The sequence below is a fragment of the Coregonus clupeaformis genome, unplaced genomic scaffold (genome assembly GCF_020615455.1).
Source record: "Coregonus clupeaformis isolate EN_2021a unplaced genomic scaffold, ASM2061545v1 scaf0270, whole genome shotgun sequence".
NCBI lineage: Eukaryota > Metazoa > Chordata > Actinopteri > Salmoniformes > Salmonidae > Coregonus > Coregonus clupeaformis.
In genome coordinates, this window is record NW_025533725.1 from 140,327 (window position 1) to 168,176 (window position 27,850).

At 42.4% G+C, this 27,850-nt stretch overlaps 1 protein-coding gene across 3 annotated transcripts; it reads left to right on the forward strand.

The window, feature by feature from the left end:
- The first annotated feature begins 142 nt into the window (after positions 1 to 142).
- LOC121554389 (mitogen-activated protein kinase kinase kinase kinase 2) lies at positions 143 to 27,728 on the forward strand. 3 transcript variants are annotated; one of them, XM_041867954.2, is made up of 32 exons: positions 143 to 548; positions 5,271 to 5,328; positions 5,666 to 5,756; positions 8,894 to 8,958; positions 9,061 to 9,116; positions 14,166 to 14,213; positions 14,321 to 14,363; positions 14,524 to 14,596; positions 14,862 to 14,993; positions 15,542 to 15,604; positions 15,837 to 15,918; positions 18,954 to 19,064; positions 19,242 to 19,320; positions 20,465 to 20,523; positions 20,702 to 20,754; positions 21,101 to 21,139; positions 21,517 to 21,550; positions 21,699 to 21,861; positions 22,174 to 22,349; positions 22,876 to 22,917; positions 23,193 to 23,277; positions 23,370 to 23,449; positions 23,553 to 23,613; positions 23,876 to 23,999; positions 24,170 to 24,231; positions 24,316 to 24,419; positions 24,554 to 24,743; positions 25,717 to 25,797; positions 25,895 to 25,981; positions 26,138 to 26,208; positions 26,333 to 26,388; positions 26,503 to 27,728. In XM_041867954.2, exons 1-32 carry the CDS (start codon positions 453 to 455, stop codon positions 26,588 to 26,590), a joined length of 2,652 nt encoding a protein of 883 aa, XP_041723888.2. In that variant the 5' UTR covers positions 143 to 452; the 3' UTR covers positions 26,591 to 27,728. The 3 variants fall into 3 exon arrangements, with proteins under 3 accessions (XP_041723888.2, XP_041723889.2, XP_041723890.2); XM_041867955.2 differs by lacking the exon at positions 22,876 to 22,917; XM_041867956.2 differs by lacking the exons at positions 25,895 to 25,981; positions 26,138 to 26,208.
- Positions 27,729 to 27,850: the final 122 nt, after the last annotated feature.

A 27,850-nucleotide genomic window follows, 5' to 3' on the forward strand; every position in this document is an offset into this window, starting at 1 on the left:
CCTTTCTGTTTTGAATATAATGGGAATACTGTTGCACATGTCATAATGGGTTATTCATAGATGTCTGAGATGTACAGTGTGCATCATCTGCTCGTCTGCTTTAATGAGCAGTACAATTCTGTCATGCGCCAATAGTCTAAGACTTCGGAATTGAGATCACTTGACTTGATACATACACACCGTGCATGATCTGGCGGGTTCGCTTAGAATAACATGAATGACTCGGAAGAAGGATATTTGTGGTGTCAGGCGACGTAATCAATACTGTTACTGTCAGGCTATCAGTTATATTTGCTTGGTCAGAAGAGTCGTGGTGTAGTATTCACTCGAGACTGCGCCCCAGGGTTTACTGCAACTATATGGCGCACACAGTTGTTGATTCGCTGTATGTATTGTTGTCATGAGTGAATAGAAACGTGCGTGAGAGACCAGACGCAGTTCTGTCTGCAAGCATGGATACTACTATTGGAGTCTCTTTTTTGGACCCGTTGAATGATTACGAGTTAATTCATCGTATTGGGAGTGGCACGTACGGAGATGTGTTCAAGGTGAGTCGTGAGTGGGGAAAATATCAGATCGTCTTGGAGGTATGCGCATTTATGCGTTTTAATAGGCTACCTATGGTTTAGGCTACGACGTTGACATGTCAAGTCATATTAAACCAACGTAGCCTAGCTGTTTATGAACACTTTTTTTTTTTCATGTATTCCACAATGGAATTTGTTTTGCATTTTATGTTGACAGGCTAAACATTCAAAACTGGATAGAAGAGCAGCCACCATACCTTTTTATCAAGGTGTCTTTTCTCTAAAATCTAATCAAACTTTAACGCTCTTAACATCATATTCTATGTTAAACTTAATTTATGACCACTCAACAAATAAGGGGTATACAGGTAACCAATAACTATATGGTAACAGGTTGGGTATGGCGCCCCTGCCTGTGTGACCGCTAAATGAGAATAATGCGGGAATAGTCAATGAGCCCACATCTTAATGATGCCTTTAGTGCCTATGGTGAATGCCCATACACTAATCTGCCGTTCAGTATTCATAATCCGGCTGGGATGGCATCCGGGCTGGTCCATTAGTGGAACATCCATCAGGACACAGGCCACTACAGGAACATTTGTCAGGGCTCAAGGCATTTCATTACTATAACTTTTTATTAGCTCTCCTCTCAGCAATACTAAAAAGCTATCTGCAATATACTCTCATTTTGTGCTGTTTTTTTAAATGACTAGTCTTATGTCATAGATCACCTTTTTAAGACCAGGGATGTTGCAAGAAAGGAAGGGCACTGTGACTTTTATCAGCATTTATGTTTTATGTATCTTGACTATCAATAAGGTATTTTTTAGTCAGTCTCATCTATTTTGACTTGGGGATGTGAGCTGCAGGGTAAAAACATCCGGTGATCCCACCCTGAATGTCTAATACATGCATCCTCTGTAGCTCAGCTGGTAGAGCACGGCGCTTGTAACGCCAAGGTAGTGGGTTCGATCCCCGGGACCACCCATACACAAAAATGTATGCACACATGACTGTAAGTCGCTTTGGATAAAAGCGTCTGCTAAATGGCATATTATTATTATTATTATTATCCTGCAAGAGCAACAGACTCAAATTGCTGTGTGCCTCCTCCCCTGCCCGAAACATTTGGTATCCAATAGGCTACAAATGTAAAACAGACACAACAGACAACATTTACAGGAAGCACAATTATGTTAACTTTTGGTCTAATGCTTTATGAATATGATCAATTCAAAATGTCCCCTTGACATGTCCCCTGTTTCACTCAGTCTTGACGTTATGTAATGTTGTACCACCCCTGCCATGCCTTAGCGCCATGTCACTGCCCGGGCTGTGCCTGCCTGCTGTGAATGGAGAAACTGTTACTGTTCCATAGACAATGGCCTATTATCACCTCCCACTACCTCGCTGTTCTCCTCCTCTCCTCCACTGTTCTGTTTCTCCATCCTTACTCGAGCTCTGTGGAGGTCAGGGATCAAACCACTGGCCATGTGATCTAGTGGGCTCTCTGACCCTGTGGACATTCATTAGATGACCGTTGTTCACAAGATCCAGGAAACCCTTCAGCTACTCAGCTGAGGGTTCTGCTCTCGAGTGTGTGACCTGTTGCAGCTATGTAAATAAAGAATGAAGCCCATGTCAGACAAGAAAGCATAGATTTCATGCCTCTAAAGTTGCCCTGATATTAATCTCAAAGACCTCAGTGGGAGGTTGCTTTTACGAGTGAATAGTTATTTTGTCTTGTAGTCTGGTGAAACTAGGCCAAAGACAGGTTGAGGAGTCATACGTACGTACATTCATGGTTATAAACTTATGACCTGTCACCTGACTGAGATTGCCTGAGGTTCAGTGGTAGGGGAAAACAACAGAACAGAAATATGTTTTACAAACCAGCAGCAGCACTGCAGAGCCCAGTCATCACTGTCACACTGTGGGGCTGCTAGTTGTTTGTTATTGCAAGTTACATCACACACACACACACATTTCCATTTGTGCTGTTGTTGCAGTTGTGGGATCTATCTCTCACTGAATATCAATAATGTCTCGAGGCCAGTTTAGTGCAACATACAGTGTGGAAAAAAAGTATTTAGTCAGCCACCAATTGTGCAAGTTCTCCCACTTAAAAAGATGAGAGAGGCCTGTCATTTTCATCATAGGTACACGTCAACTATGATAGACAAAATGAGAAAAAAAATCCAGAAAATCACATTGTAGGATTTTTAATGAATTTATTTGCAAATTATGGTGGAAAATAAGTATTTGGTCAATAACAAAAGTTTCTCAATACTTTGTTATATACCCTTTCAACTCCCTCCAAAGATTTTCTATGGGGTTGAGATATGGAGACTGGCTAGGCCACTCCAGGACCTTGAAATGCTTCTTACGAAGCCACTCCTTCGTTGCCCGGCGGTGTGTTTGGGATCATTGTCATGCTGAAAGACCCAGCCACGTTTCATCTTCAATGCCCTTGCTGATAGAAGGAGGTTTTCACTCAAAATCTCACGATACATGGCCCCATTCATTCTTTCCTTTACACGGATCAGTCGTCCTGGTCCCTTTGCAGAAAAACAGCCCCAAAGCATGATGTTTCCACCCCCATGCTTCACAGTAGGTATGGTGTTCTTTGGATGCAACTCAGCATTCTTTGTCCTCCAAACACGACGAGTTGAGTTTTTACCAAAAAGTTATATTTTGGTTTCATCTGACCATATGACATTCTCCCAATCCTCTTCTGGATCATCCAAATGCACTCTAGCAAACTTCAGATGGGCCTGGACATGTACTGGCTTAAGCAGGGGGACACGTCTGGCACTGCATGATTTGAGTCCCTGGCGGCGTAGTGTGTTACTGATGGTAGGCTTTGTTACTTTGGTCCCAGCTCTCTGCAGGTCATTCACTAGGTCCCCCCCGTGTGGTTCTGGGATTTTTGCTCACCGTTCTTGTGATCATTTTGACCCCACAGGGTGAGATCTTGCGTGGAGCCCCAGATCGAGGGGAGATTATCAGTGGTCTTGTATGTCTTCCATTTCCTAATAATTGCTCCCCACAGTTGATTTCTTCAAACCAAGCTGCTTACCTATTGCAGATTCAGTCTTCCCAGCCTGGTGCAGGTCTACAATTTTGTTTCTGGTGTCCTTTGACAGCTCGTTGGTCTTGGCCATAGTGGAGTTTGGAGTGTGACTGTTTGAGGTTGTGGACAGGTGTCTTTTATACTGATAACAAGTTCAAACAGGTGCCATTAATACAGGTAACGAGTGGAGGACAGAGGAGCCTCTTAAAGAAGTTGTTACAGGTCTGTGAGAGCCAGAAATCTTGCTTGTTTGTAGGTGACCAAATACTTATTTTCCACCATAATTTGCAAATAAATTCATTAAAAATCCTACAATGTGATTTTCTAGATTTTTTTTTCTCATTTTGTCTGTCATAGTTGACGTGTACCTATGATGGAAATTACAGGCCTCTCTCATCTTTTTAAGTGGGAGAACTTGCACAATTGGTGGCTGACTAAATACTTTTTTTCCCCACTGTACTTCTGAATTATTGTATGGAAAAGTAGGGAGAAGCCGTCTGTGTTTTTATTGTGTGGAATTTCAATGATCAAGCCCTGTGAGAAAGAACTACTTTTGGAACTTTGATCAAAGTAGTGGTAAAGTTTTCTTTTCATTACCATTGTCTGTCAACTCTATCCCACAACACACTGTTATTTCATGCTGCCCAGTGGTGAACCTTAAAGAGACATTACTGTCACTTTAGTCACAGGAAGTGCTCTGGTATAACAGGAAAAAAACAGGAAGTCTGTGTAGCCAAGCTTCAGGTTTTTTCTACAGGCAACCTGATAGCCCATTGGCTGATTCTATCTTTGTTGGGCATAGAGTTACGACCTGACGTCATTTTACCGTTTGACCTGTCAGAAAGAATGGGAGCAATCCATGTTTAAAGGATAAAACAAGAGGAAATGATGGACGAACGTCGGATGGACATTATAAACAACATCCTCTGGATTCAAAGTCAGGGACTTTTCCCCTTGTTCTCCCTTATGTCCTGATATAGACTTAAGGATCTGGGTCTGCGTCTGAAGTGACACACTATTCCCTATACAGTACATCACTTTTGAGTAGTGCACTATAGAGGGAATAGGATGTCGTTTCAGATACAACCTGGGACTGTGTAGAAAATACCTCTCACTACTATAGTGTCCCCAGCAGCGCCTGTCTCTGTCTCCTGCTGTTGCATTTCTACAAGGTGAAGCTGAAGGTCAGAGACAGCATGCGACCAGCTCGGCCAGCCCAGGGTCTAATATTGGGTCTTTTATCATCAAGATGGCTGACTAGGGGTTTTTGAAAATGAAAATTGCTTTTCATTTGAATTTCACAAATAGGACTATCATAACTATATAGATCTAGATATTTGGTATTCAGATTGCATTAGCTGTTATGTACAGTATTCCATTGCCAATACTTAGAAATTGTATTTACAGTTATAAATTGTATATATATATTTTTTAATGATTGTAAACAGCTAATTGACTGTTGTAAATAGAACAATTGCAATGAGACATCAGCAAGTTGATGCAATTGACGCGAGGAAACTGATTACATTGGTCCCCAATGTAGGTGTCTAGTGCTGTAGGTCTATGTACTGCTGACTAATACACGAGCATGTTGTTCTGTAGCCTGTATTCCCTGTATAAAGTTCACAGTATTAATCACTCACATCTAAGTTCACCCTCTCTTTCAGGCTCGCAAAATCAAGAGTTCCGCAATGGCGGCCATCAAAATAGTCAAACTGGATCCTGGTAAGTGAACAGCTCAGTCTTGTCAGACCTGTATTATGCGTTATTTCTTGCGTGTTTTGCCTTCATGCATGCTTTGTGTAGTACATTCTTAATTCTTTATAGACAATCTATTGTGTGTGTGACACAGTTAACTACTACTACTAGCAGCAGTAGTAGTAGGCTAGTTGTACTAGTAGTAGTAGTAGTAGTGGGCTAGTAGTAGTAGGCTAGTAGTAGTAGTAGTAGTGGTAGGCTAGTAGTTGAAGTAGAAGTAGCTAGTAGTTGTAGTAGTTCTAGTACTAGTATTAGTATTTGTTTTGAGATGTCAGGAAATGTGACCTACATTCTCCCTGTTTAGGTGATGACATCACATCCATCCAACAGGAGATCACTATGATGAAGGAATGCAAGCACAAGAATATTGTGGCCTATTTCGGCAGCTATCACAGGTACATCTTTAAGCTTGTCTAATTTTACACTTCATGAGAGTCCACGTCCATCCGTGGAATTCCTTGGATTGGGGTGTTCTTGGATGTGTTGAATTCCACTCTTACCTCAAACACCCACTACTAGGATTTAGAATGCAACATTCTCTCCCACACTACAGCAATTGTGGCACTCAAAATGAATATGATACACACAAAAAGCTCTGTTGTTTATAGAATACAGTCATTAACAAGCGCATGCATACACACAGGAAAAAAACGTATGCGTGTATGCACGTCGCATATGTGTGTGTATGTGCGCGCATACACCCACACTGTTGCTGAGTCCCAAATTATTTTACTCAAGGTTTTCACCTTTTTAGCTTAGTCCTCTTGGAACGTCTGAATGTTACCTCTGTAATTTCAAGGTCAGATAATATTGTGATTTGTTTGGATGGCGAAACCGTCCCTACTCCATTCTCCTCTACAACCAAGTTCATAGCGATTGGCAGGGGCGGTGTGTTCAATAGGGCGATATGGGCGACGCACTGCCAAACGGGAAAAGGAAGGGATTTTTTTTCTAATCAATTATATCACGGCAACAGTAGTTATCAGTGTTGTAATCTAGACGTCTGGTCTGATCTGCCACTAAATGTCCAATCAGGCTAAAGTCGTGCTTCAAATGGCCACCCCCCCTTTTGGGGCGATTTCAGTCAGGTTGAAAATCGCCCAGAAGTCTGTCATAGACTCCCATGTAAAATCTATTTTTTTCAAATATCAGAGCTTTCAATACAATCTCTATGGGTGTCTGAGGGCTTGCACTTACGCGCTTTCGTCATACGTAACATAACCATGAACGTAACTAAGAAAAGAGCGGGTAGCCTCATCAATCAATTCACTATTACTGTCAAAATGGCAGTGCAACTTCGATTGTCTCTTTGAAAGAAGTTCCTTTTTGTCGGCGAACAAATCAAGATAAATTGGCAACGAAACAATTAGGACCTCCCAGACCAAATTTAATAATTCAACAGGTTTCTACTAAAGGCGGAAAGTCCTACACCCGAGGATTTTCCAAAAATTGGTACGAACGAAAAAGAACATTGCCACTCAACTGGATGAGGGATACAGGCTAGCTGTCCGCCGCCACAACGATGAGGTTAGTGTTGATAATCACAAGTTTACTGGAGAACTGAGACCAAGTAGAGACTTTGGACAGGGTGGATATGGTATAATAAAGGCAGTTTATTCAGAGGTAAAGATATCTGGAATCGCGTGCACGGACCCGTTCGTCAAACTCTTAGGGAGCTATACATTAAGCCCCATTACTTACCATATCAGATAAGAGAAATTGCTGCAGCTACATATATTTTACATCCTGGCCCTACATAGTTCACTATTTGCATCACTTACCAAAATATTACATGTGGTCATATATGCTTGGAAAGTGGAGATGCCATAGAACGTCAAAAAAGTAAACATTGCTGGAGACACATTGCCGTTTTGGAGAAGACATCGCGTTTGCTAGCGAAGAGATTTGTTGTGGCAAATGAACTTGGGCTGGGAATTGCCAGGAACCTCACGATAAGATATATGCATTGCGAGTCTCATGATTCTATACGTATTGCGATTCGATACTGTGATTTTATTGCGCACCATATGTCTGTTGCAGAGGGATCAGAAAGCCATGAGAACGAGTTTTGATCAGTCATGGAAATAAAAGTGCTGAAAACAAATTGTCTCCCAATGTGAAAAGATTGAGAACAAGCTATGAACGAACAATAATGGTGTTTTGGTGCAGGTACAGCCAACTAGCGCTAAAATATTGCGATATTGTCAATACAGTATATCGTAAAGTATCACTATGTAACTCGATTTCTTTCACCCCAATCCCTCAAATTAACGGTAAATAACTGAATTGTTTGCCCCACATTTAGCTAAGATGATTAGCTAGCCAGCTAAAATGTTTTATTTAGTTAGCAGTCGCATCTACAATAGTTTACTGTCAATAACATGTCTCCAAAAATGACGTGGTGTCTCCAATTGTGTTGACATTTTACAATTGCGATGCGCATCCATGAGTATCCACTTTCTGTAGCTCAGCTGGTAGAGCACGGCGCTTGTAACGCCAAGGTAGTGGGTTCGATCCCGGGACCACCCATACACAAAAATGTATGCACGCATGACTGTAAGTCGCTTTGGATAAAAGCGTCTGCTAAATGGCATATTATTATTATTATCTGAAGAGAGCCCCGAAACATTGTGTGCACTGTGCAGACATTTTATGCAATAAATGAAGTAGGTTGAATCTAGTAGTTCTGATCTTCTGATTGGTCCTGATGAGTTGGGCGAGGTCCCCTCCAGGCTACTGTCACTGTTGCATTGGCTCTGAGTCGGGTTCTCTGTCTTCAAATGTTCAGCCTAAGAGAGGGGATTTTTGTGTGTGTGTGTGTGTGTGTTTAACAGTGATGATGTGTGTGTGTGTGTGTGTGTGTGTGTGTTTAACAGTGATGATGTGTGTGTGTGTGTGTTTGTGTGTGTGTGTGTGTGTGTCCTCAGAGCAAGAACTCGTGAGTTGGAAGAACTGAGAGGCCTATGGCGTGGGTGTTGTCCTTGGCCACCTGCTGACAAGGCTGACAAGATAGGACCCTTTTTGTCCATTGTTATTGGATAGGAACAGAACTTATAACCAGCTCCTGACCTAAATAGATCTTAGCACAACATTTTACTCAACATATCATATTCCATATTCACTATAACAAATATATTTACTACGACATTAGCAAGAACCGCCACATCCTCAGCTGGCTAATCCAGTGTGTGAAGTTTTGCGGAGTGTTTGAGTTAGCTTTGCGAGGCAAAGATGAAACTGAGGGCTCCACCAACCCTGGTAAGCCAACACTTTTGAGATCAGTCAATAAATGCTTCTGGTATTGACTTATATGCTGCCCCTGTCTTCATGTTGTTGCTGGACATATCTTTTTTAAAATGTGTGTAGGTCACCTAAATCATCAGAAAAATTGCCCCCCCTGAGAATTTTTTCAGGAGCCGCCACTGGCGATTGGTCAAAAAAATCCTTTAATCCATACTCCGATTTTTTTGTCTGGAAAGACAACAGAATGCATTCCCGACTGGTAATAAAACTGTATCTCCCATTTTTGCAGAAACACTAAATTGTGGATATGTATGGAGTACTGTGGAGGGGGGTCGTTACAAGACATTTACCACGGTATGTATTGCTACAACTGAATTGACCTTACTTTATAGCTGTGTATTTTCCTTCCTCCCTTGCATGGCCATTAATCTCAGGTCTCTACTGGTATTTCCACAGTGACTGGGCCTTTAAAGGAGAAGCAGATAGCCTACATCTGCAGAGAAACCCTCCAGGTTAGTCAGCCCAGTGATGTACTATAAGTTCTGAGTTCTGTCACTTTCCTAACTGTGACATACGGTCACAGTATAATCCAGTAGCGGTGTGTGGATAAAATCACTGAGGAAGCCAAGCCAGGAAAAAATGCCATATTACAACCTACAGTGAATTCGGAAAGTATTCAGATCCCATGACTTTTCCCACATTTTGTTAGGTTACAGCCTTATTATAAAATGTATTACATTGTTTTTTCCCCCTCATCAATCTACACACAATACCCTATAATGACAGAGCAAAAACAGGTTTTTAGAAAGTTTTGCTAATTTATTAAAAATAGAAAACGGAAATATGACATTGACATACAGTGGCAAGAAAAAGTATGTGAACCCTTTGGAATTACCTAGATTTCTGCATAAATTGGTCATAGAATTTGATCTGATCTTCATCTAAGTCACAACAATAGACAAACACAGTGTGCTTAAACTAATAACACACACATTATTGTATTTGTCTTGTCTATATTGAATACATCATTTAAACAGTCACAGTGTAGGTTGGAAAGGGTATGTGAACCCCTAGGCTAATGACTTCTCCAAAAGCTAATTGGAGTCAGGAGTCAGCTAACCTGGAGTCCAATCAATGAGACGAGATTGGAGATGTTGGTTAGAGCTGCCCTGCCCTATAAAAAACACTCAAAAATGTGAGTTTGCTATTCACAAGAAGCATTGTCTGATGTGAACCATGCCTCGAACAAAAGAGATCCCAGAAGACCTAATATTAAGAATTGTTTACTTGCATAAAGCTGAAAAGGGTTACAAAACTATATCTAAAAGCCTTGATGTTCATCAGTACACGGTAAGACAAATTGTCTATAAAAGGAGAAAGTTCAGCACTGTTGCTACTCTCCCTAGGAGTGGCCGTCCTGCAAATATGACTGCAAGAACACAGCGCAGAATGCTCAATGAGGTTAAGAAGAATCCTAGAGTGTCAGCTAAAGACTTACGGAAATCTCTGGAACATGCTAACATCTCTGTTGACGAGTCTATGATACGTAGAACACTAAACAAGAATGGTGTTCATGGGAGGATACCACAGAGGAAGCAATTGCTGTCCAAAAAAAACATTGCTGCTCGTCTGAAGTTCGCAAAAAAGCACCTGGATGTTCTGTGGACAGATTAAACTAAAGTTGAGTTGTTTGGAAGGAACACACAACACTATGTGTGGAGAACAAAAGGCACAGCACACCAACATCAAAACCTCATCCCAACTGTAAAGTATGGTGGAGGGAGCATCATGGTTTGGGGCTGCTTTGCTGCCTCAGTGCCTGGATAGCTTGCTATCATCGACGGAAAAATGAATTCCCAAGTTTATCAAGACATTTTGCAGGAGAATGTAAGGCTATCTGTCCACCAATTGAAGCTCAACAGAAGTTGGGCGATGCAACAGGACAACAACCCAAAACACAGAAGTAAATCAACAACAGAATAGCTTCAACAGAAGACAATACGCCTTCTGGAGTGGCCCAGTCAGAGTCCTGACCTCAACCCGATTGAGATGCTGTGGCATGACCTCAAGAGAGCGGTTCACACCAGACACCCCAAGAATATTGCTGAACTGAAACAGTTTTGTAAAGAGGAATGGTCCAAAATTCCTCCTGACCATTGTGCAGGTCTGTTCCGCAACTACAGAAAACGTTTGGTTGAGGTTATTGCTGCCAAAGGAGGGTCAACCAATTATTAAATCCAAGGGTTCACATACGTTTTCCACCCTGTATTTAATAAAGACATGAAAACGTATAATTGTTTGTGTGTTATTAGTTTAAGCAGACTGTGTTTGTCTATTGATGTGACTTAGATGAAGATCAGATCAAATTTTATGACCAATTTATGCGGAAATCCAGGTAATTCCAAAGGGTTCACATTACTTTTTCTTGCCATTGTAAGTATTCAGACCCTTTACTCAGTACTTTGTTGAAGCACCTTTGGCAGCGATTATAGCCTTGAGTCTTCTTGGGTATGACGCTACAAGCTTAGCACACTTGTATTTGGGGAGTTTCTCCCATTCTACTCTGCAGATCCTCTCAAGCTCTGTCAGGTTGGATGGGGAGCGTCACTGCACAGCTATTTTCAGGTCTCTCCAAAGATGTTAGATCGAGTTCAAGTCCGTGCTCTGGCTGGGCCACTCAAGGACATTCAGAGACTTGTCCTGAAGCCACTCCTGCGTTGTCTTGGGGTCGTTGTCCTGTTGGAAGTTGAACCTTAGCCCCAGTCTGAGGTCCTGAGCACTCTGGAGCAGGTTTTCATCAAGGATCTCTCTGTACTTTGCTCCGTTCATCTTTGCCTCGATCCTGACTAGTCTCCCAGTCCCTGGCGCTGAAAAACATCCCCACAGCATGATGCTTCCACCACCATGGTGCCAGATTTCCTCCAGACGTGACGCTTGGCATTCAGGCCAAAGAGTTCAGTCTTGGTTTCATCAGACCAGAGAATCTTGTTTCTCATGGTCTGAGAGTCTTTAGGTGCCTTTTGGCAAACTCCAAGCGGGCTGTCATGTGCCTTTTACTGAGGAGTGGCTTCCGTCTGGTCACTCTACCATAAAGGCCTGATTGGTGGAGTGCTGCAGAGATGGTTGTCCTTCTGGAAGGTTCTCCCATCTCCACAGAGGAACTCTAGAGCTCTGTCAGAGTGACCACCAGGTTCTTCGTCACCTCCCTGACCAAAACCCTTCTCCCCGATTGCTCAGTCTCATAGCAAAGGGTCTGAATACTTATGTAAATAAGGTATTTCTGTTTTTTATTTTTTATAAATGTGCCAAAATTTAGACAAACCTGTTTTCGCTTGTCGTTATGGGGTATTGTGTGTAGATTGCTGAGGATTTTTATTTATTTAATCAATTTTAGAATAAGGCTGTAATGTAACAAAATGGGGAAAAAGTCAAGGGGTCTGAATACTTTCTGAAGGCATTGTATGTGTTGTGATAATTGCGTTGTTTGCCCTATAAACTGTTAGTTCATATCCCTTTTCACTGTGATATATAGGCCTAATGCCGAGACAATAAGAAGATACAGTGGCAGAATAAATTCAACCACACCTTGGTTTCATCACAAAACCGGAGAGCAACATCTGTCCGGTGAAGTCCACAAACAGACAGTTACATGACCTACTACAGCATGGTCAAGCAAGTTAATGATTCCAACCTTTTCGGACTACTAAACAACTATTGATTTAGAACCACGGAGAGTTACCGCAAGTCACAAAGAAAACAGGAGCTGCCTCCACTATTCCAGCACCATTTCAACTTCAACATTTCAACATCATCAAATCACCTATGCTTAGTCTAATACAGTGACAACTAAAGGATACCAAAAACAATTTAGTCCAATCAACGTAAGCTAAATATGATGTGGCTGTCCATGGTTCTGATTTCTGTGTGTGTGTGTGCGCGCGCTTGCAAGTAGAAAAGAACATGTTGACTCAACCAGAAACGCCAATGCCATCCACCTTTCTTTCATGACTCTGTCATACAGTACACACTTTTATTTTTTGTTGTCCTAGGCTACCTGGCTAAAATGCTTGCTCGCTAGCCTAACTTCTTTTCATGGGCAACGATGTGCCAGACCAGCTAGTTAACATTAGCCTTCTATATCTATCTATACTACCGGTCAAAAGTTTTAGAACACCTACTCATTCAAGGGTTTTTCTTTATTTTTACTATTTTCTACATTGTAGAATAATAGTGATGACATCAAAACTATGAAATAACACATATGGAATCATGTAGTAACCTTGTCACAACACAACTGTTTGGCTCAAACACATTAAGAAGTAAAGAAATTCCACAAATTCACTTTTAAGAAGCACACCTGTTAATTGAAATGCATTCCAGGTGACTACCTCATGAAGCTGGTTGAGAGAATGCTAAGAGTGTGCAAAGCTGTCATCAAGGCAAAGGGTGACTATTTTAAGAATCTCAAATATAAAATATATTTTGATTTGTTTAACACTTTTTTGGTTGCTACATGATTCCATATGTGTTATTTCATAGTTTTGATGTCTTCACTATTATTCTACAATGTAGAAAATAGTAAAAATAAAGAAAAACCCTTGAATGAGTAGGTGTTCAAAAACTTTTGACCGGTACTGTACATATTGAACTTCCATCCTTTCAGGCCAGTTTGCACAATGTGGCGACCCATGGGGCGGCGCACAATTTGCCCAGCTTCGTCCAGGGTAGGTGAGGGAATGGCCGGCAGGGATGTAGCTCAGTTGGTAGAGCATGGTGTTTGCAACGCCAGGGTTGTGGGTTCGATTCCCACGGGGGGCCAGTATAAAGAATTAAATGTATGCACTCACTAACTGTAAGTCGCTCTGGATAAGAGCGTCTGCTAAATGACTAAAATGTAAAATGTAAATGTAATTTATGGTTAGATCAGAATCTCTGTGTTAATCATTGGCCGGTACGGAGAATTAAGTAAAACCACAAGTCCAAATTCCCTTGACACTTTATTTTTGGTGCTCCAGGACCATTCACAGTTGAGCTCACTCAGTTTAGCCCAATGCTGATTGGCTATCATTTAATATATTTTTTTAATCAATGGAAGCCAAATGCTCGCTGGTTTCCCTTGCATTCAATGCTACGGGCGGCAACAATGTCATACTATTTTTGACCAGACAGCATCAGATAGATGGCTTACAGGTACAGAGACAGAGGGGCACTGTTTCGCTCGCTCTGATGTTTTCTCCAATGAGATACATTCAACCTCTTGCGAATTGAAGGAAAATTATGAAACACAGAGAGTTTTTTGGGGGGAAGTCTGGCTTCCCTTGGCACCCATGAATATAAGCCACTGGTATAATCATGTCTTTCTAACCACAGGGAAGCAATGCAGCATATTTCGTGACACCACACACAGCACAGCAACATAACATTACCTCCCTTATTTTTGTCAGCACTTTGTGATTTTTGCCCACTGTTGTGTTGTGACTGGCTCTATGGGCTTGTAGGGTGAACTGAGGATGAGATTGAGAGATTTGTCAAACTGTTTCTGTGTTTTTCTTATTCAACAGGGCTTGTACCACCTGCACGAAACAAGTAAAATGCATAGAGACATAAAGGTATAATTTTGACATAACGGTATGTTATTGTCAGTGTATGGCTCTATGTGCATCTTTGTGAGCTCATATCTTTGTGTGTGTGTGTGTGTGTGTCCATCTGTCTATAGGGAGCGAATATCCTTATCACAGAACGAGGAGATGTCAAACTGGGTCAGTGAACATCTATTCTATACCATCAATTACAAACACACACACACACACACACACACACATTCATACACATGGTCTGCGATAACTTTGAGGTTAACTAGCGTGCTAAAAATAAACCACTCATAAAACATATTGGATTCTGTATTTTGTTTCCATGCAGCTGATTTTGGAGTTGCTGCTGAGATCAGTGCTTCTGTAACCAAGAGGAAGTCTTTTATAGGAACTCCGTACTGGTAAGATAACTGGACTCAAACCACGACCTTCAATGTTATGACTTTCATTGAAAACTCTACCATGGTTATTTAGGCAGACACTGATACGTCATACAGTAGTCATACGTTTCCTTTTTTGGACAAGTTCTTTCAGGATGACTATGAGACACTTTATAAGGGGGTCATATGTCCTTATGACAAGTCTTACAATGCATTATAACCACATCATAATGCATACCCCCCAATATCCCATTTTACCTGACTGGTGTTTATGTACCCATGCCAGGATGGCACCGGAGGTGGCAGCAGTGGAGAAGAAGGGCGGGTACAACCATCTGTGTGACATCTGGGCGGTGGGCATCACGGCCATCGAGCTGGCAGAGCTCCAGCCACCCATGTTTGACCTCCACCCTATGAGGTGAGCTCTGAGACAACAGACAGAGACACAGGCACAGACACAGACAGAGGCACAGACACAAACTGAGACAGAGGCAGAGATACAGACACAGAAAGGCAGAGATCCAGACAGAGACACAGACATAGACAGAGACAGGCAGACTCCATACCAGTCCCATCTAGACTCTAGCCTTAACATCAACAATAGATAGTTTACGTCCCCTTTTCTTTCACTCCTCTAAATCCACAATAATTGCACTGAAAATTTGGATGAAAGAGAGATAAATTATGATGGATAGATATTTGTGTTATGTTGCATTTTGCGGGTTATCGACATACCTCTGGATCCAGTATGGTATCATAGCTTTGTGTGTGACAACAACAACAAAATCTCAAGCCTGGTAGCAGACCTGTTTGTGCTTTTGGCAACCCCCTCTGTAGTGTTCGTTGTTATGGCAAACATGTCAGCAAATGACAAAGGAGCTGGCTAAAGCACACAATAAACAGATCTACGAACAGGCTAAGTTTTCCACTGTGTTAACATTTCAAACGATTAAAACTATGTTCCAGAGCCTTGATGTTAATGTCGAAAAGCAGCTTCCAGCCACCCAGGCTCAAGGACAAGACCAAGTGGTGAGATGAACATGAGCACACCGTATTCCTAGAACAATTCACACACCTCACAATGCATCATCTGTGAAATACATGTTCTCTAAAAGCATCTTCCTGACACTAGACTGTTCTTTGAATGCAGCATTGATATTCTCCATATCTCTGAATATGGTTATGCATTTTTGCTGTCTCATCTCCCTCCCTCCCTCCCTGCCTCCCTCCCTCCCTCCCTCCCTCCCTCCTCTCTCTGCAGGTCTGCGGGGTTCCAGAGCTTTGTGAAGATGACCCTCATTAAGAACCCCAGGAAGAGACCGTCGTCCGAGACCTTACTGCAGGTACACTTCTGTACACTACTAAGAGCACATTGCGTTCCTCTCTCTATAAACAAGCGGAGGAAACATTCATGAAAAGCCCATTGTAGACAGAGCCTCTGGACGAGAGCCTCTGATTGAGCTGCTAAAAGCATAGCGATCCTAGGATCCTGTGTTCATGTCTATGGTTAATAGGAACCCCTAACAGGGCCTCAGGAGCTGTGAGAGATCAAGGAAAGTAATGATGAGGTTATTTATTGATGTAGAGCTATATTAATCAAATCAAATGTTATTTGTCACATACACGTGTTTAGCAGATGTTATTGCGGGTGTAGCGAAATGCTTGTGCTTCTAGCTCCGACAGTGCAGTAATATCTAACAAGTAATATCTAACAATTTCACAACATATACCCAATACACACAAATCTAAGTAAGGAATGGAATTTAAGAATATATACATATATGGACAAGCAATGACAGAGCGGCATGGACTAAGATACAGTAGAATGTTATAGAATACAGTAAACAGTGGCTTGCGAAAGTATTCACCCCCCTTGGCGTTTTTCCTATTTTGTTGCCTTACAACCTGGAATTTAAATGAATTTTGGGGGGATTTGTATCATTTGATTTACACAACATGCCTACCACTTTGAAGATGCAAAATATTTTTTATTGTGAAACAAACAAGAAATAAGACAAAAAAACAGAAAACTTGAGCGTGCATAACTATTCACACCCTCCCAAAATCAATACTTTGTAGAGCCACCTTTTGCAGCAATTACAGCTGCAAGTCTCTTGGGGTATGTCTCTATAAGCTTGGCACATCTAGCCACTGGGATATTTGCCCATTCTTCAAGGCAAAACTCTCTAGCTCCTTCAAGTTTGATGGGTTCCGCTGGTGTACAGCAATCTTTAAGTCATACCACAGATTCTCAATTGGATTGAGGTCTGGGCTTTGACTAGGCCATTCCAAGACATTTAAATGTTTCCCCTTAAACCACTCGAGTGTTGCTTTAGTAGTATGCTTAGGGTCATTGTCCTGCCGATGAAAAACATCCTCACACTATGATGCTGCCACCACCATGCTTCACTGTGGGGATGGTGTTCTCGGGGTGATGAGAGGTTTTGGGTGTGCGGCCCTCTCTTGGCAGGTTTGTTGTGGTGCCATTTTCTTTCCTTTTTTTAAATAATGGATTTAATGGTGCTCCGTGGGATGTTCAAAGTTTCTGATATTTTTTATAACCCAACCCTGATCTGTACTTCTCCACAACTTTGTCCCTGACCTGTTTGGAGAGCTTCATAGTGCCGCTTGCTTGGTGGTGCCCCTTGCTTAGTGGTGTTGCAGACTCTGGGGCCTTTCAGAACAGGTGTGTATATATACTGAGATCATGTGACACTTAGATTGCACACAGGTGGACTTTATTTAACTAATTATGTGACTTCTGAAGGTAATTGGTTGCACCAGATCTTATATAGGGGCTTCATAGCAAAGGGGGTGAATACATAAGCATGCACCACTTTTCCGTTATTTATCTTTTAGAATTTTTTGAAACAAGTCATTTTTTTCATTTCACTTCACCAATTTTGACTATTTTGTGTATGTCCATTACATGAAATCCAAATAAAAATCCATTTAAATTACAGGTTGTAATGCAACAAAATAGGAAAAACGCCAAGGGGGATGAATACTTTTGCAAGGCACTGTATACATATGAGATGAGTAGTGCAAGATATGTAAACATTATTAAAGTGACTAGTGTTCCATTTCTTAAAGTGGCCAGTGATTTCAATAGGCAGCAGCAGCCTCTAATGTGCTAATGATGGCTATTTAACAGTCTGATGGCCTTGAGATAGAAGCTGTTTTTGATTCTCTCGGTCCCAGCTTTGATGCACCTGTACTGACCTCGCCTTCTGGATGATAGCGGGGTGAACAGGCAGTGGCTCGGTGGTTGATGTCCTCGATTATCTTTTTGGCCATCCTGTAACATCGGGTGCTGTAGGTGTCCTGGAGGGCGGGTAGTTTGCCCCCGGTAATGCATTCGGCAGAACACACCACCCACTGGAGAGCCCTGCGGTTGCGGGCGGTGCAGTTGCCGTACCAGGCGGTGATACAGCCCGATAGGATGCTCTCAATTGTGCATCTGTAAAAGTTTGTGAGGGTTTTAGGTGCCAAGCCAAATTTCTTCAGCCTCCTGAGGTTGAAGAGGCTCTGTTGCGCCTTCTTCACCACACTGTCTGCGTGGGTGGACCATTTCAGTTTGTCAATGATGTGTACGCCAAGGAACTTGAAACTTTCCACCTTCTCCACTGCGGTCCCGTCGATGTGGATAGGGGGGTGCACCCTCTACTGTTTCCTGAAGCCCACGATCATCTCCTTTGTTTTGTTGACGTTGAGTGAGATGTTATTTTCCTGGGACCACACTCCCAGAGCCCTCACCTCCTCCCTGTAGGCTGTCTCGTCATTGTTGGTAATCAAGCCTACTACTGTTGTGTGGTCTACAAACTTGATGATTGAGTTGGAGGCGTGCTTGGCCACGCAGTCATGGGTGAACAGAGAGTACAGGAGGGGGCTGAGCACGCACCCTTGTGGGGCCCCAGTGTTGAGGATCAGCGAAGTGGAGATGTTGTTTCCTACCTTCACCACCTGGGGGCGGCCCGTCAGGAAGTCCAGGACCCAGTTGCACAGGTCAGGGTTCAGACCCAGGGCCTCGAGCTTAATGATGAGCTTGGAGGGTACTATGGTGTTGAATGCTGAGCTATAGACAATGAACAGCATTCTTTCATAGGTATTCCTCTTGTCCAGATGCGATAGGGCAGTGTGCAGTGTGATGGCGATTGCATCGTCTGTGGATCTATTGCGGCGGTAAGCAAATTGAAGTGGGTCTAGGGTGACAGGTAAGGTAGAGGTGATATGATCCTTGACTAGTCTCTCAAAGCACTTCATGATGACAGAAGTGAGTGCTGCGGGGCAATAGTCATTTAATTCAGTTACCTTTGCTTTCTTGGGTATGAGAGCTATAGGTCATTAGCTTTTTTAAATCTCTTTGTCGTATCCCCAGCATCCGTTTGTGACCCAGCTGCTGACGCGTAACCTGATCATTGAGCTGCTGGACATGGCCAACAACCCGGACCTCCACTCCACACACAGCATGGATGACAACGACCTGGAGGTGAGGACGGGTGACGATAGACAGACAGACGCACATGCATGCACGCAAAGACACACACACACACACACGCACAAGCACATGGCCATCACCCAGCTCTCTCATGAACATTGCTTGTTCCTAATGTGATTTATTATGTGAGTGTATAACACATATGTGTGTGTGTGTGTTTGTCTGCAGAATGGAGAAGCTGCTCCTGATAAGATCCAGTCTGCAGGGAAACACCTGCCTGTGGAGAGGACTCTGTCTGAAGAGCAGTGTGAGTCTTCAAATCCCTATACAATTATGACACTGAAGCATCATCGTCAGCCCACACATGGCATCATCACCACAATATGTGAAAAGGGTTCTAGAAGATCTATTTGCAAAACCATCAGAATCAACATCAATGAGAGTCTTCTGCCCTGAACGCTGTACATGGGCTTTGACTGTACATCCGTCCACAATAATTCAAGTGGACACTCATCTATAGTTAGAGAGGGTGTGTGTGTGTATCCTTGTGTATTGTGTGTGCTTGGAGAGTTGAGGTCAACATCACCCTTGCTGGCTTAATGTATGGAACTGAGACCGATGTAGGAGTGCAAAGCAGCACACAACACAAGACTCTTGGGGTCCTGACTCCTGTTACAAGACGCCCATTGAGACTTGAAGGGGGGAGATGAAGTCACCAAGTCACACAGTCACCCAACACAGAGGGACACATAGAGGTGGCACTGTCCGCACACGCAAATGCTATGTTCCCTTTCTGCCATGACTCTGGCGTCCCACGCGTGAGGAGGGGGTCGGGGAGGTGGGGGGGGGGGGTGACTGAGGAACTATTGTTATGTCTCCTATCAGTGAGATTACAGCATACACAGGGTGTGGTGATGGTGGACAATGCGTCCATTCTATAGCAACCAGGAAAAAAAACGTATGTATAGACAAAAATGTCAACATGAAAACAAATAGAAGGTGGTAGTGGAGAGGGGTGTTGTGACTCATCTCGTATGCACAAACAATAGGTTCCAGGGCATGTTAGTAGAAAGGGATGTTGTGAGTCGTTGTGGATGGGCATCACAATAGGTTTTCTGGGGTGAGAGGTACAGTGAGTTGAAGCCGATGGTAGTACTGTAACACATTAGGTTGTGATGTGTGATATGAGTGTGATATAGTCTATGTGTGAGAATGTGCCCCTGAGCAAGAGAGTAGTTTAACAATCGATTGGATTACATAACAAGTGATAATATATGGACAGTGCCATAGCAGGTTAACCAGCATTTTACACTGATAGTAAAAGGAATCACATAATAATACATAAAATTATCATAGAACATATTTTGTCTCAGCAGTTAGTAATTGTAAGTACATACATTGTATTTAAGTGTAACTTTTCCTCATGATTAACTAAGCTGTGCTTGCCTTAGTTGACCAAGTGAAGTTTGGGCCCCCGTTGAGGAAAATCACACAGCCTTATCCTGATATGGTGAGTGACATGTATTTCCTGTGTTTGACATGTAGGGGGACATTTAAGTCAACATAGAATGGCTATTTGGGGCAGTGGGATTACGAGATGTATGAGTTCTTGTATGGCATGTTTAAAAGATGCTATTAACAGGGATACTATAAATGTGTATGTTGTATGTTTTTTCGTCATATTTCAGCAAAGCTCGTATGAAGACGATTGGGACCTCTCAGAAGATGAAACTGAATCACCGTAAGATGATCCTCTTCCTCATTTCACCAATTTTCTAAAAAGTAGTAGCATTATGTCAAAGACATAGTATTAGGGGCATTATATCAAATCTACTATCAGTGTTTGTGTGGCCATGGACGTGACGTCCCCACTAGAGACGAGAACAATATTGAAAAAACTCCCGATCCATAGATGCATTATCAATAGACTCATATTTGCAGTAAAAGGAAAAGCTTTGCTTCCTCATTGAGAGAGAACTCTGGCTCCAACGCTCCTATTGTCACAGAACAGGCAGTGCTCTGTCACATCATGTACACCAGAACAAGTGGCTCCATAGAGAGATTAACATCTTGTCTTCCTATTTCAGGAGCCTGTTAGAATGTGTGGAGGAAGCTCTGAAGCTGAGGTAGGGCTATTCAGCACTATTCTACCCTGTGGCAACTCTTATCAAGGAAGCAGTGGAAGTTTGTTTAATCCATTGAAATGAATACCTTTTGATGGTAACTTGACCTTATCTGGTAAAGAAGTATAGAATATTTGACCACTGATTATTATTGTTGGGTATGCATATTTAAAATAAAATAACTATTTTGATTGTATATTTTACATTTCATTGACCCAGCCCTGCTCCAGATCTTGTCCTATTAAGTTCCAACATAATTGAACCCATGTCAGTTTATTGATTATGACAGCAAGTATCCCACACGGAAAGGAAATCTGATTTACCTTTGATTTACCACAGAGTGCTTCAGTAACAATATTACCATTGACAATTTCTTCCAGGAGCTTAACCATCAAAAGAGTGCCATCTACTGACGTAAGTGCCAATAACAGAACCCCAAGAAAACAAAAGTCTACCTTCTGAAATAGTGTAATGCAATATATGAAAACAATCCTTTTTACCTTTCAGCTATTTCCTATTGCATTATATGATGGTGTTTTGTCTATTGTCTTTGGTTGTGTAGGGGGGTAAAGGTGGGAGGAAGAGTGGGTTATTCAGCCCTTCCACAGCCTCCCTGCCTGCCATTGGCTCCTTCTGTCCCACCCTGGAGGACAAGGACCTCACCCTCCGCCCCAGATCCACCCTGGGGCCCGACGCTACCCATACACCCAACAACTCCATGTCAGGTACTGAACATCCACACACAGAGTCAATGTTTAAACGTTATATGTCAATCTGCCATGACAACTGATTTGGTTCTGGGTGCCGAGATCATTATATGTTGACGTCAATATTTGTATTGACAACATAATTGTTGTTCTGTATTTGACTAGTGAGTAGTGCATTCTAATGCAATCGTAATATGTTAAATTATACAGTAAATCTTCTGTGTGTTTTAATCCAAATCGTATCTTTTCCCATTTATGCTAAGATTGACAACATGTCTCAACATGAAAAATGGGTTCTCCCATCTCTCCTCCTCTCGTGTGGTTCTCTAGTCTTGGCCAGGTGTTCTGCTACCCAGGACATCAGCAGACAGTGGTGCAGTGACCCCAGTGTTTCTGAGGGGAGCGCCGTACAGGCGGAGAAGAAGACCGGGGGAGTGACTTCTCCGAGCAGGGAAACCTCTCTCTCTCCAGAGTGGAGCACACTGAGGAAAAAGACAGAGGACTCTGTGAGTTTACAACACAAGGCATTGTTGGCCCACTACATATCAGGACATTAGTCTCCATACTGTAACGGCAACGATAGTTGGCTTCATGATATAGTATGGATTCGAGGCTGTCAGTACATAGCATGGTTGGGGTTTAAGTCAATGTAAATTCAGACACTTGGGATAAAGTGAAATTTCAACGCAATAGTTGAAAAGTGCCATTCATCCAACCCAGGGACATAGTGACAAAAGGTGTGTGGTTTGTTAACCAACAAGTGTGTGGTTTGTTAACCAACAAGTGTGTGGGTTGTTAACCAAAAAGTGTGTGGTTTGTTAACCTAATAACCTGTTTCAATACATCCAGTTTTATCCCCTTTAATAAACAATCCTTTTGTAACATTAATGTAGGAGGAGAGAATTCAGAATAGTCAACAAACAGCCAGATCCCATTACATTGCTGCTTTGTTCCGTTAATTTAAACATTCTCATTTGAACTACACAGTTTACCCCTCTTTATGTTGTTGTGTGTAACCTTTTTAACTTCTAGAGAGCTGATTGTCATGGACTCCCTCCTACCCCTCAAGTCCATGTAAGTGCAGAGGTCTTGTTTAACAGCATGTGCCCTACAGTACAGGGACATGACCAATGACACTGCTGCACCAATAACTAACAACACATGCTTACATACAGACCTAGCTAATGGCTATTGGTCTAACGAACGCTTGATGGAATGTTCACTGCAACACTGCTTATGCCTAGAAGGACTTTGGACACATTTCAATAGTCTAACCATGCCTATTTTACAGTAATGCAGAATTAGTCAACACAATATTAAAACATACAGTATATTGTTTTGTTTAATAGATGGGTGCCTGTTTCTCTAAAGTCTTCAATGGTTGTCCTCTGAAGATCCACTGTGCTGTGACCTGGATCCTCCCTAAAACCAGAGGTAGGGTTACAGAAAGGGTTAAAGAGGTTAATATAAGGTTATAACATATGACCTAGAATATGAACCAAGACATCGTCGTTTCTCTTCCTCAGATCAGTACCTTATTCTGGGGGCAGAGGAGGGTGTATATACTCTCAACCTCAACGAGCTCCATGAGGACACTCTGGAGAAGGTAGTGGGACAGACATTTATGAATATGGTAAAGGGTGAATTAATATGGGTAGCCTGTGTTGAATTCCTGAGCATACCACTAATACCTCTCTCTTCCCCCACAGTTGCTCCCACAGAGATGTACATGGCTGTATGTCATGAACAACGTTTTGATGTCCGTATCAGGTAGGACAATCTATCCCCATTTTTCGTTCACCCAATCACACACCTATCCGATTGGTCATAGGATGCTACACCATCAACTACACTACTCCAAACCAGATCTGGGTTCAAATAGTATTTGAGTGTTTGCTTGAGCCTACCTTGACTTCCAGGTGGGTGGGGTTTGCACTCCATTGGTTCCATTGCACCAGGCAAGCTCAAAAAAGCACTGCTAAATTGGAACACTTGTTCTTACCATTCCTCCCCTCTACTCCCCCATCCTCAGGGAAGTCTTCCCAGCTGTACTCCCACAGTCTGATGGCTCTGTTTGAACAGAGAGGCCACAAGCAGCAGAAACAGAGTCACCTGTCCCTCAGTACCAACCGCCTCACTGAGAGGATCAACCCCAGGTAGAGAGAGTGTGTGTGTGTGTGTGTGTGTGTGTGTGTGTGTGTGTGTGTGTGTGTGTGTGTGTGTGTGTGTGTGTGTGTGCGTGCGTGGATTAATTTTATCGGGTTAAGTTTGCCTTCAATTTATGTGCATCTCCTAATTTAACGTTTTTTTAACGTTTGTCCATCAGCAGGAAATATGCTGTAACTGTGAAGATACCAGACACTAAAAGCTGTCGAAGATGCAGTGTGGGTAAGTGTAATTTGGCATTGCACTATGTTCAAGAAAGTTGATGTATTCAATTGCTCTTTCTCCCTCCCTCTCTCTCTGCCGCAGCAAGGAACCCATACACAGACAGTACGTTCCTGTGTGGGGCTGTACCGTCTGGACTAGTTCTGCTCTTGTGGTATGACCCCATGCAGAAGTTTATGCAGCTCAAGGTGCGTATTAACATAACAAAACGCAATATTGTGGTATTCAAATGATTACTTACAATTTATGTAGATGAACCATGTCTGTTAGACTTGTAAAATGTATCTTCCTATGCTCTCTTTTTTCCCTCTCCTTCTCTCAGCATATAGACATACGTCTACCAGATCCGCTCCCTATCTTTGAGCTACTGGTGTTAGTGACAGATGAGTTTCCACAGTTGTGTGTAGGCGTAAGAGGCTGTACGGCAGAGGAAGAGGAAGGGAAACCGCCAACCAACCAGCAACTGAAGTTTGATATCATAGAGTTGAACGGCACACCAAACTCTTCACCAGGTAGCACAGATATGTTAGACATCAGGATTTGAACCGTATGACATTCAAATCAAATCAAATGTTATTTGTCACATACACGTGTTTAGCAGATGTTATTGCGGGTGTAGCGAAATGCTTGTGCTTCTAGCTCCGACAGTGCAATAATATCTAACAAGTAATATCTAACAATTTCACAACATATACCCAATACACACAAATCTAAGTAAGGAATGGAATTTAAGAATATGTACATGTATGGACAAGCAATGACAGAGCGGCATGCACTAAGATACAGTAGAATATTATAGAATACAGTATATACATATGAGATGAGTAATGCAAGATATGTAAACATTATTAAAGTGACTAGTGTTTCATTTCTTAAAGTGGCCAGTGATTTCAATAGGCAGCAGCAGCCTCTAATGTGCTAGTGATGGCTATTTAACAGTCTGATGGCCTTGAGATAGAAGCTGTTTTTCATTCTCTCGGTCCCAGCTTTGATGCACCTGTACTGACCTTGCCTTCTGGATGATAGCGGGGTGAACAGGCAGTGGCTCGGGTGGTTGATGTCCTTAATTATCTTTTTGGCCTTCCTGTGACATCCGGTGCTGTAGGTGTCCTGGAGGGCGGGTAGTTTGCCCCCGGTAATGCGTTCAGCAGATCGCACCACCCTCTGGAGAGCCCTGTGGTTGCAGGCGGTGCAGTTGCCGTACCAGGCGGTGATACAGCCCGACAGGATGCTCTCAATTGTGCGTCTGTAAAAGTTTGTGAGGGTTTTAGGTGCCAAACCAAATTTCATCAGCCTCCTGAGGCTTTGTTGTGCCTTCTTCACCACACTGTCAGCGTGGGTGGACCATTTCAGACATTGTGTAGAGGAATTGTATAATTATCTTTCTCTCTATTTATCTCTTTCTCTCTATTTCTCTCTTTCTTTGTGTGTGTGTGTGTGTGTGTGTGTGTGTGTGTGTGTGTGTGTGTGTGTGTGTGTGTGTAGAGAGTATGCCTGTCGGAACCGGACCTGGAGCCGTGCAGGCAACACAGCTGGACAGAGACACGGTTCTCATTGCACTGGAGAGTGAGTCTATTGGAGCTCGATTGGAATATATTATATCCCTGGAATGTCCTTATCACTACCTGCCCTTTAATGTCCAATACTAATGGTATATTTACAGAGACTGTGAAGATTGTCACCCTACAAGGGCTTCCTTCCAAGGAGCTGGCTTTTGAACTGGTCTTTGACTTCCCCATTGAAACACTAAGTAAAAACTTCATTCAATCCCAATTGTCATTCTTTACTATATAGAATGTTCTCAATTCATCACCAAATCATAGCTACAGGGATGAGGTACTGTAGCTACAGCTATACACTACGTATGTGTGGGAGATTTTTAGTGACATTACTGTTGTGTGGTTAGTTTGTTTACAGGACAGTGTTCTGGCTTTCTGGAAGCATGGTCTTAAAGGGAGGAGTCTTCACACAAATGAGGTCATTACTATGTCTTCCCTCCACCAAATGCTTGTGCGCTCATTCAAACCAGAAATGCTTGATCTGCATTGTAAGTATTTTATCTCTCTGAAACAGTGAAATACATTTACATTCATCTTTGTAGGTCACGCAGGAGATCACAGACGAAAGCAGAGTATTCCGGGTCTTGGGGACAAACAGGTATGCTCCAAACACTAGCTGGCCCGTTACCTTGAAAACCACATTATGTGTGATCCCATAAGGGGTCAAAGGTTATCTGAGAAAACCAATCACGCTGTCTTGTCGTTTGCATAGGGATATCGTCCTTCAGAGTACCCCCACAGAGAACCCATCAGCCATGAGCAACCTCTATATCCTGACTGGCCATGAAAGCAGCTACTAAGATAAGACAGAGAAAAGGGACTGAGGAAGGAAGGAAAGAAGAAAGTTGAGAAAGCTGTATTAAAGGAAGAAGAGAAGAAGAGTGTGTTCCCGAGATGGGCAGCTTTTATGGTGTGAAGAAAGGAGGCACTACAGGTCACTGGCTCTTCCCTGGCACCTAATAAACTCAAACGATCCCCCTGGCACCTAATAAACTCGAACGAGCGCCCTCAGTGTAGACTTGTCTCAAACTGATGTAACCCCCTCTACCTGCGTATTGGGAACAGACAGACCATATGAGACTCTCACACAATTAGCCACAGGGGGAGAACTGAGCTGTTGTGTGTTCAAGGAAGAACTTGTTGAAAAAAGACTTGTCAGAGAGAGACCCCTAGTCATGACCCCTAACCCCTTGAATGCGCATACACTACTTTTAACCTGGTTCAACCCCATTGTGTTTTCTTACTGGTATGCAATTGGGAATACACTAACTGATGACTGAAGTCTGCACTGTCTCCTGATACAACATCGTGAAGTGGAAACCAACTACATCGGTGAACGGAATGTACCGCTACACCACCATCCTCTGTTCACTACCTGTAATGTCATGGCATAGGAGGCACCGCTCCCAGATGTCAACATAAACAGTTTTCACCTCATACGTTTGAAAATATGTCCCATAAAATCAGAGTGCTAATACATTCTAAAAGTGCTTATTAAGACTTTTCCAGGACTTAAAGTGTTTTCAATGGAGATCTCCGTTGAGCATGCTTTTTAGGACTGGATTGGGCTTAATCTGCATCTGGGGAAACCAGTCCTTAAAGACTAATGAATTTGAACAGTATGATGAATTCCAATATTGTTCTGTTGTGTTTAGTCTCAAACCAGACGTGTGTTTGCCACAAAGTGAGACTACGTTGTGTTTAATGATACTGGTTTGCTTTTGTTTGGTTGTGCATGGGAGGGACTTGGCCCAATGTAACATCCCTGAAAGACACTTGAAGGAGCATGCATGTTGCTATTTAATTGTTTATTTTAAGAAAAACATATGTGAGAATATGGATTTGAGAGTTTTTATCTATACTTTGTTGAATTTACGCCAAACAATTGAATTCCCAATGATAAAATAAAAATATAAACTCTTTTTTGAAAAGGTAAAAGATTAATGTGTTTTTTAAAGACATAAAACAGCATTACCTATGAAGTCAGTCCAGTTTAGCAAGCCTCAAGAATGTGTGTGGCAAGTGTCAAAATAGATTGGCATGCAAATTATAGTATACAT

Coding starts and splice junctions, on each gene's coding strand:
- LOC121554389 (XM_041867954.2), top strand. CDS start 453: ATGGATACTACTATTGGAGTCTCTTTTTTGGACCCGTTGAATGATTAC. Junction 5,757..8,893: donor TATTTCGGCAGCTATCACAG/GTACATCTTTAA, acceptor CCATTTTTGCAG/AAACACTAAATTGTGGATAT. Junction 19,065..19,241: donor TGGATGACAACGACCTGGAG/GTGAGGACGGGT, acceptor GTTTGTCTGCAG/AATGGAGAAGCTGCTCCTGA.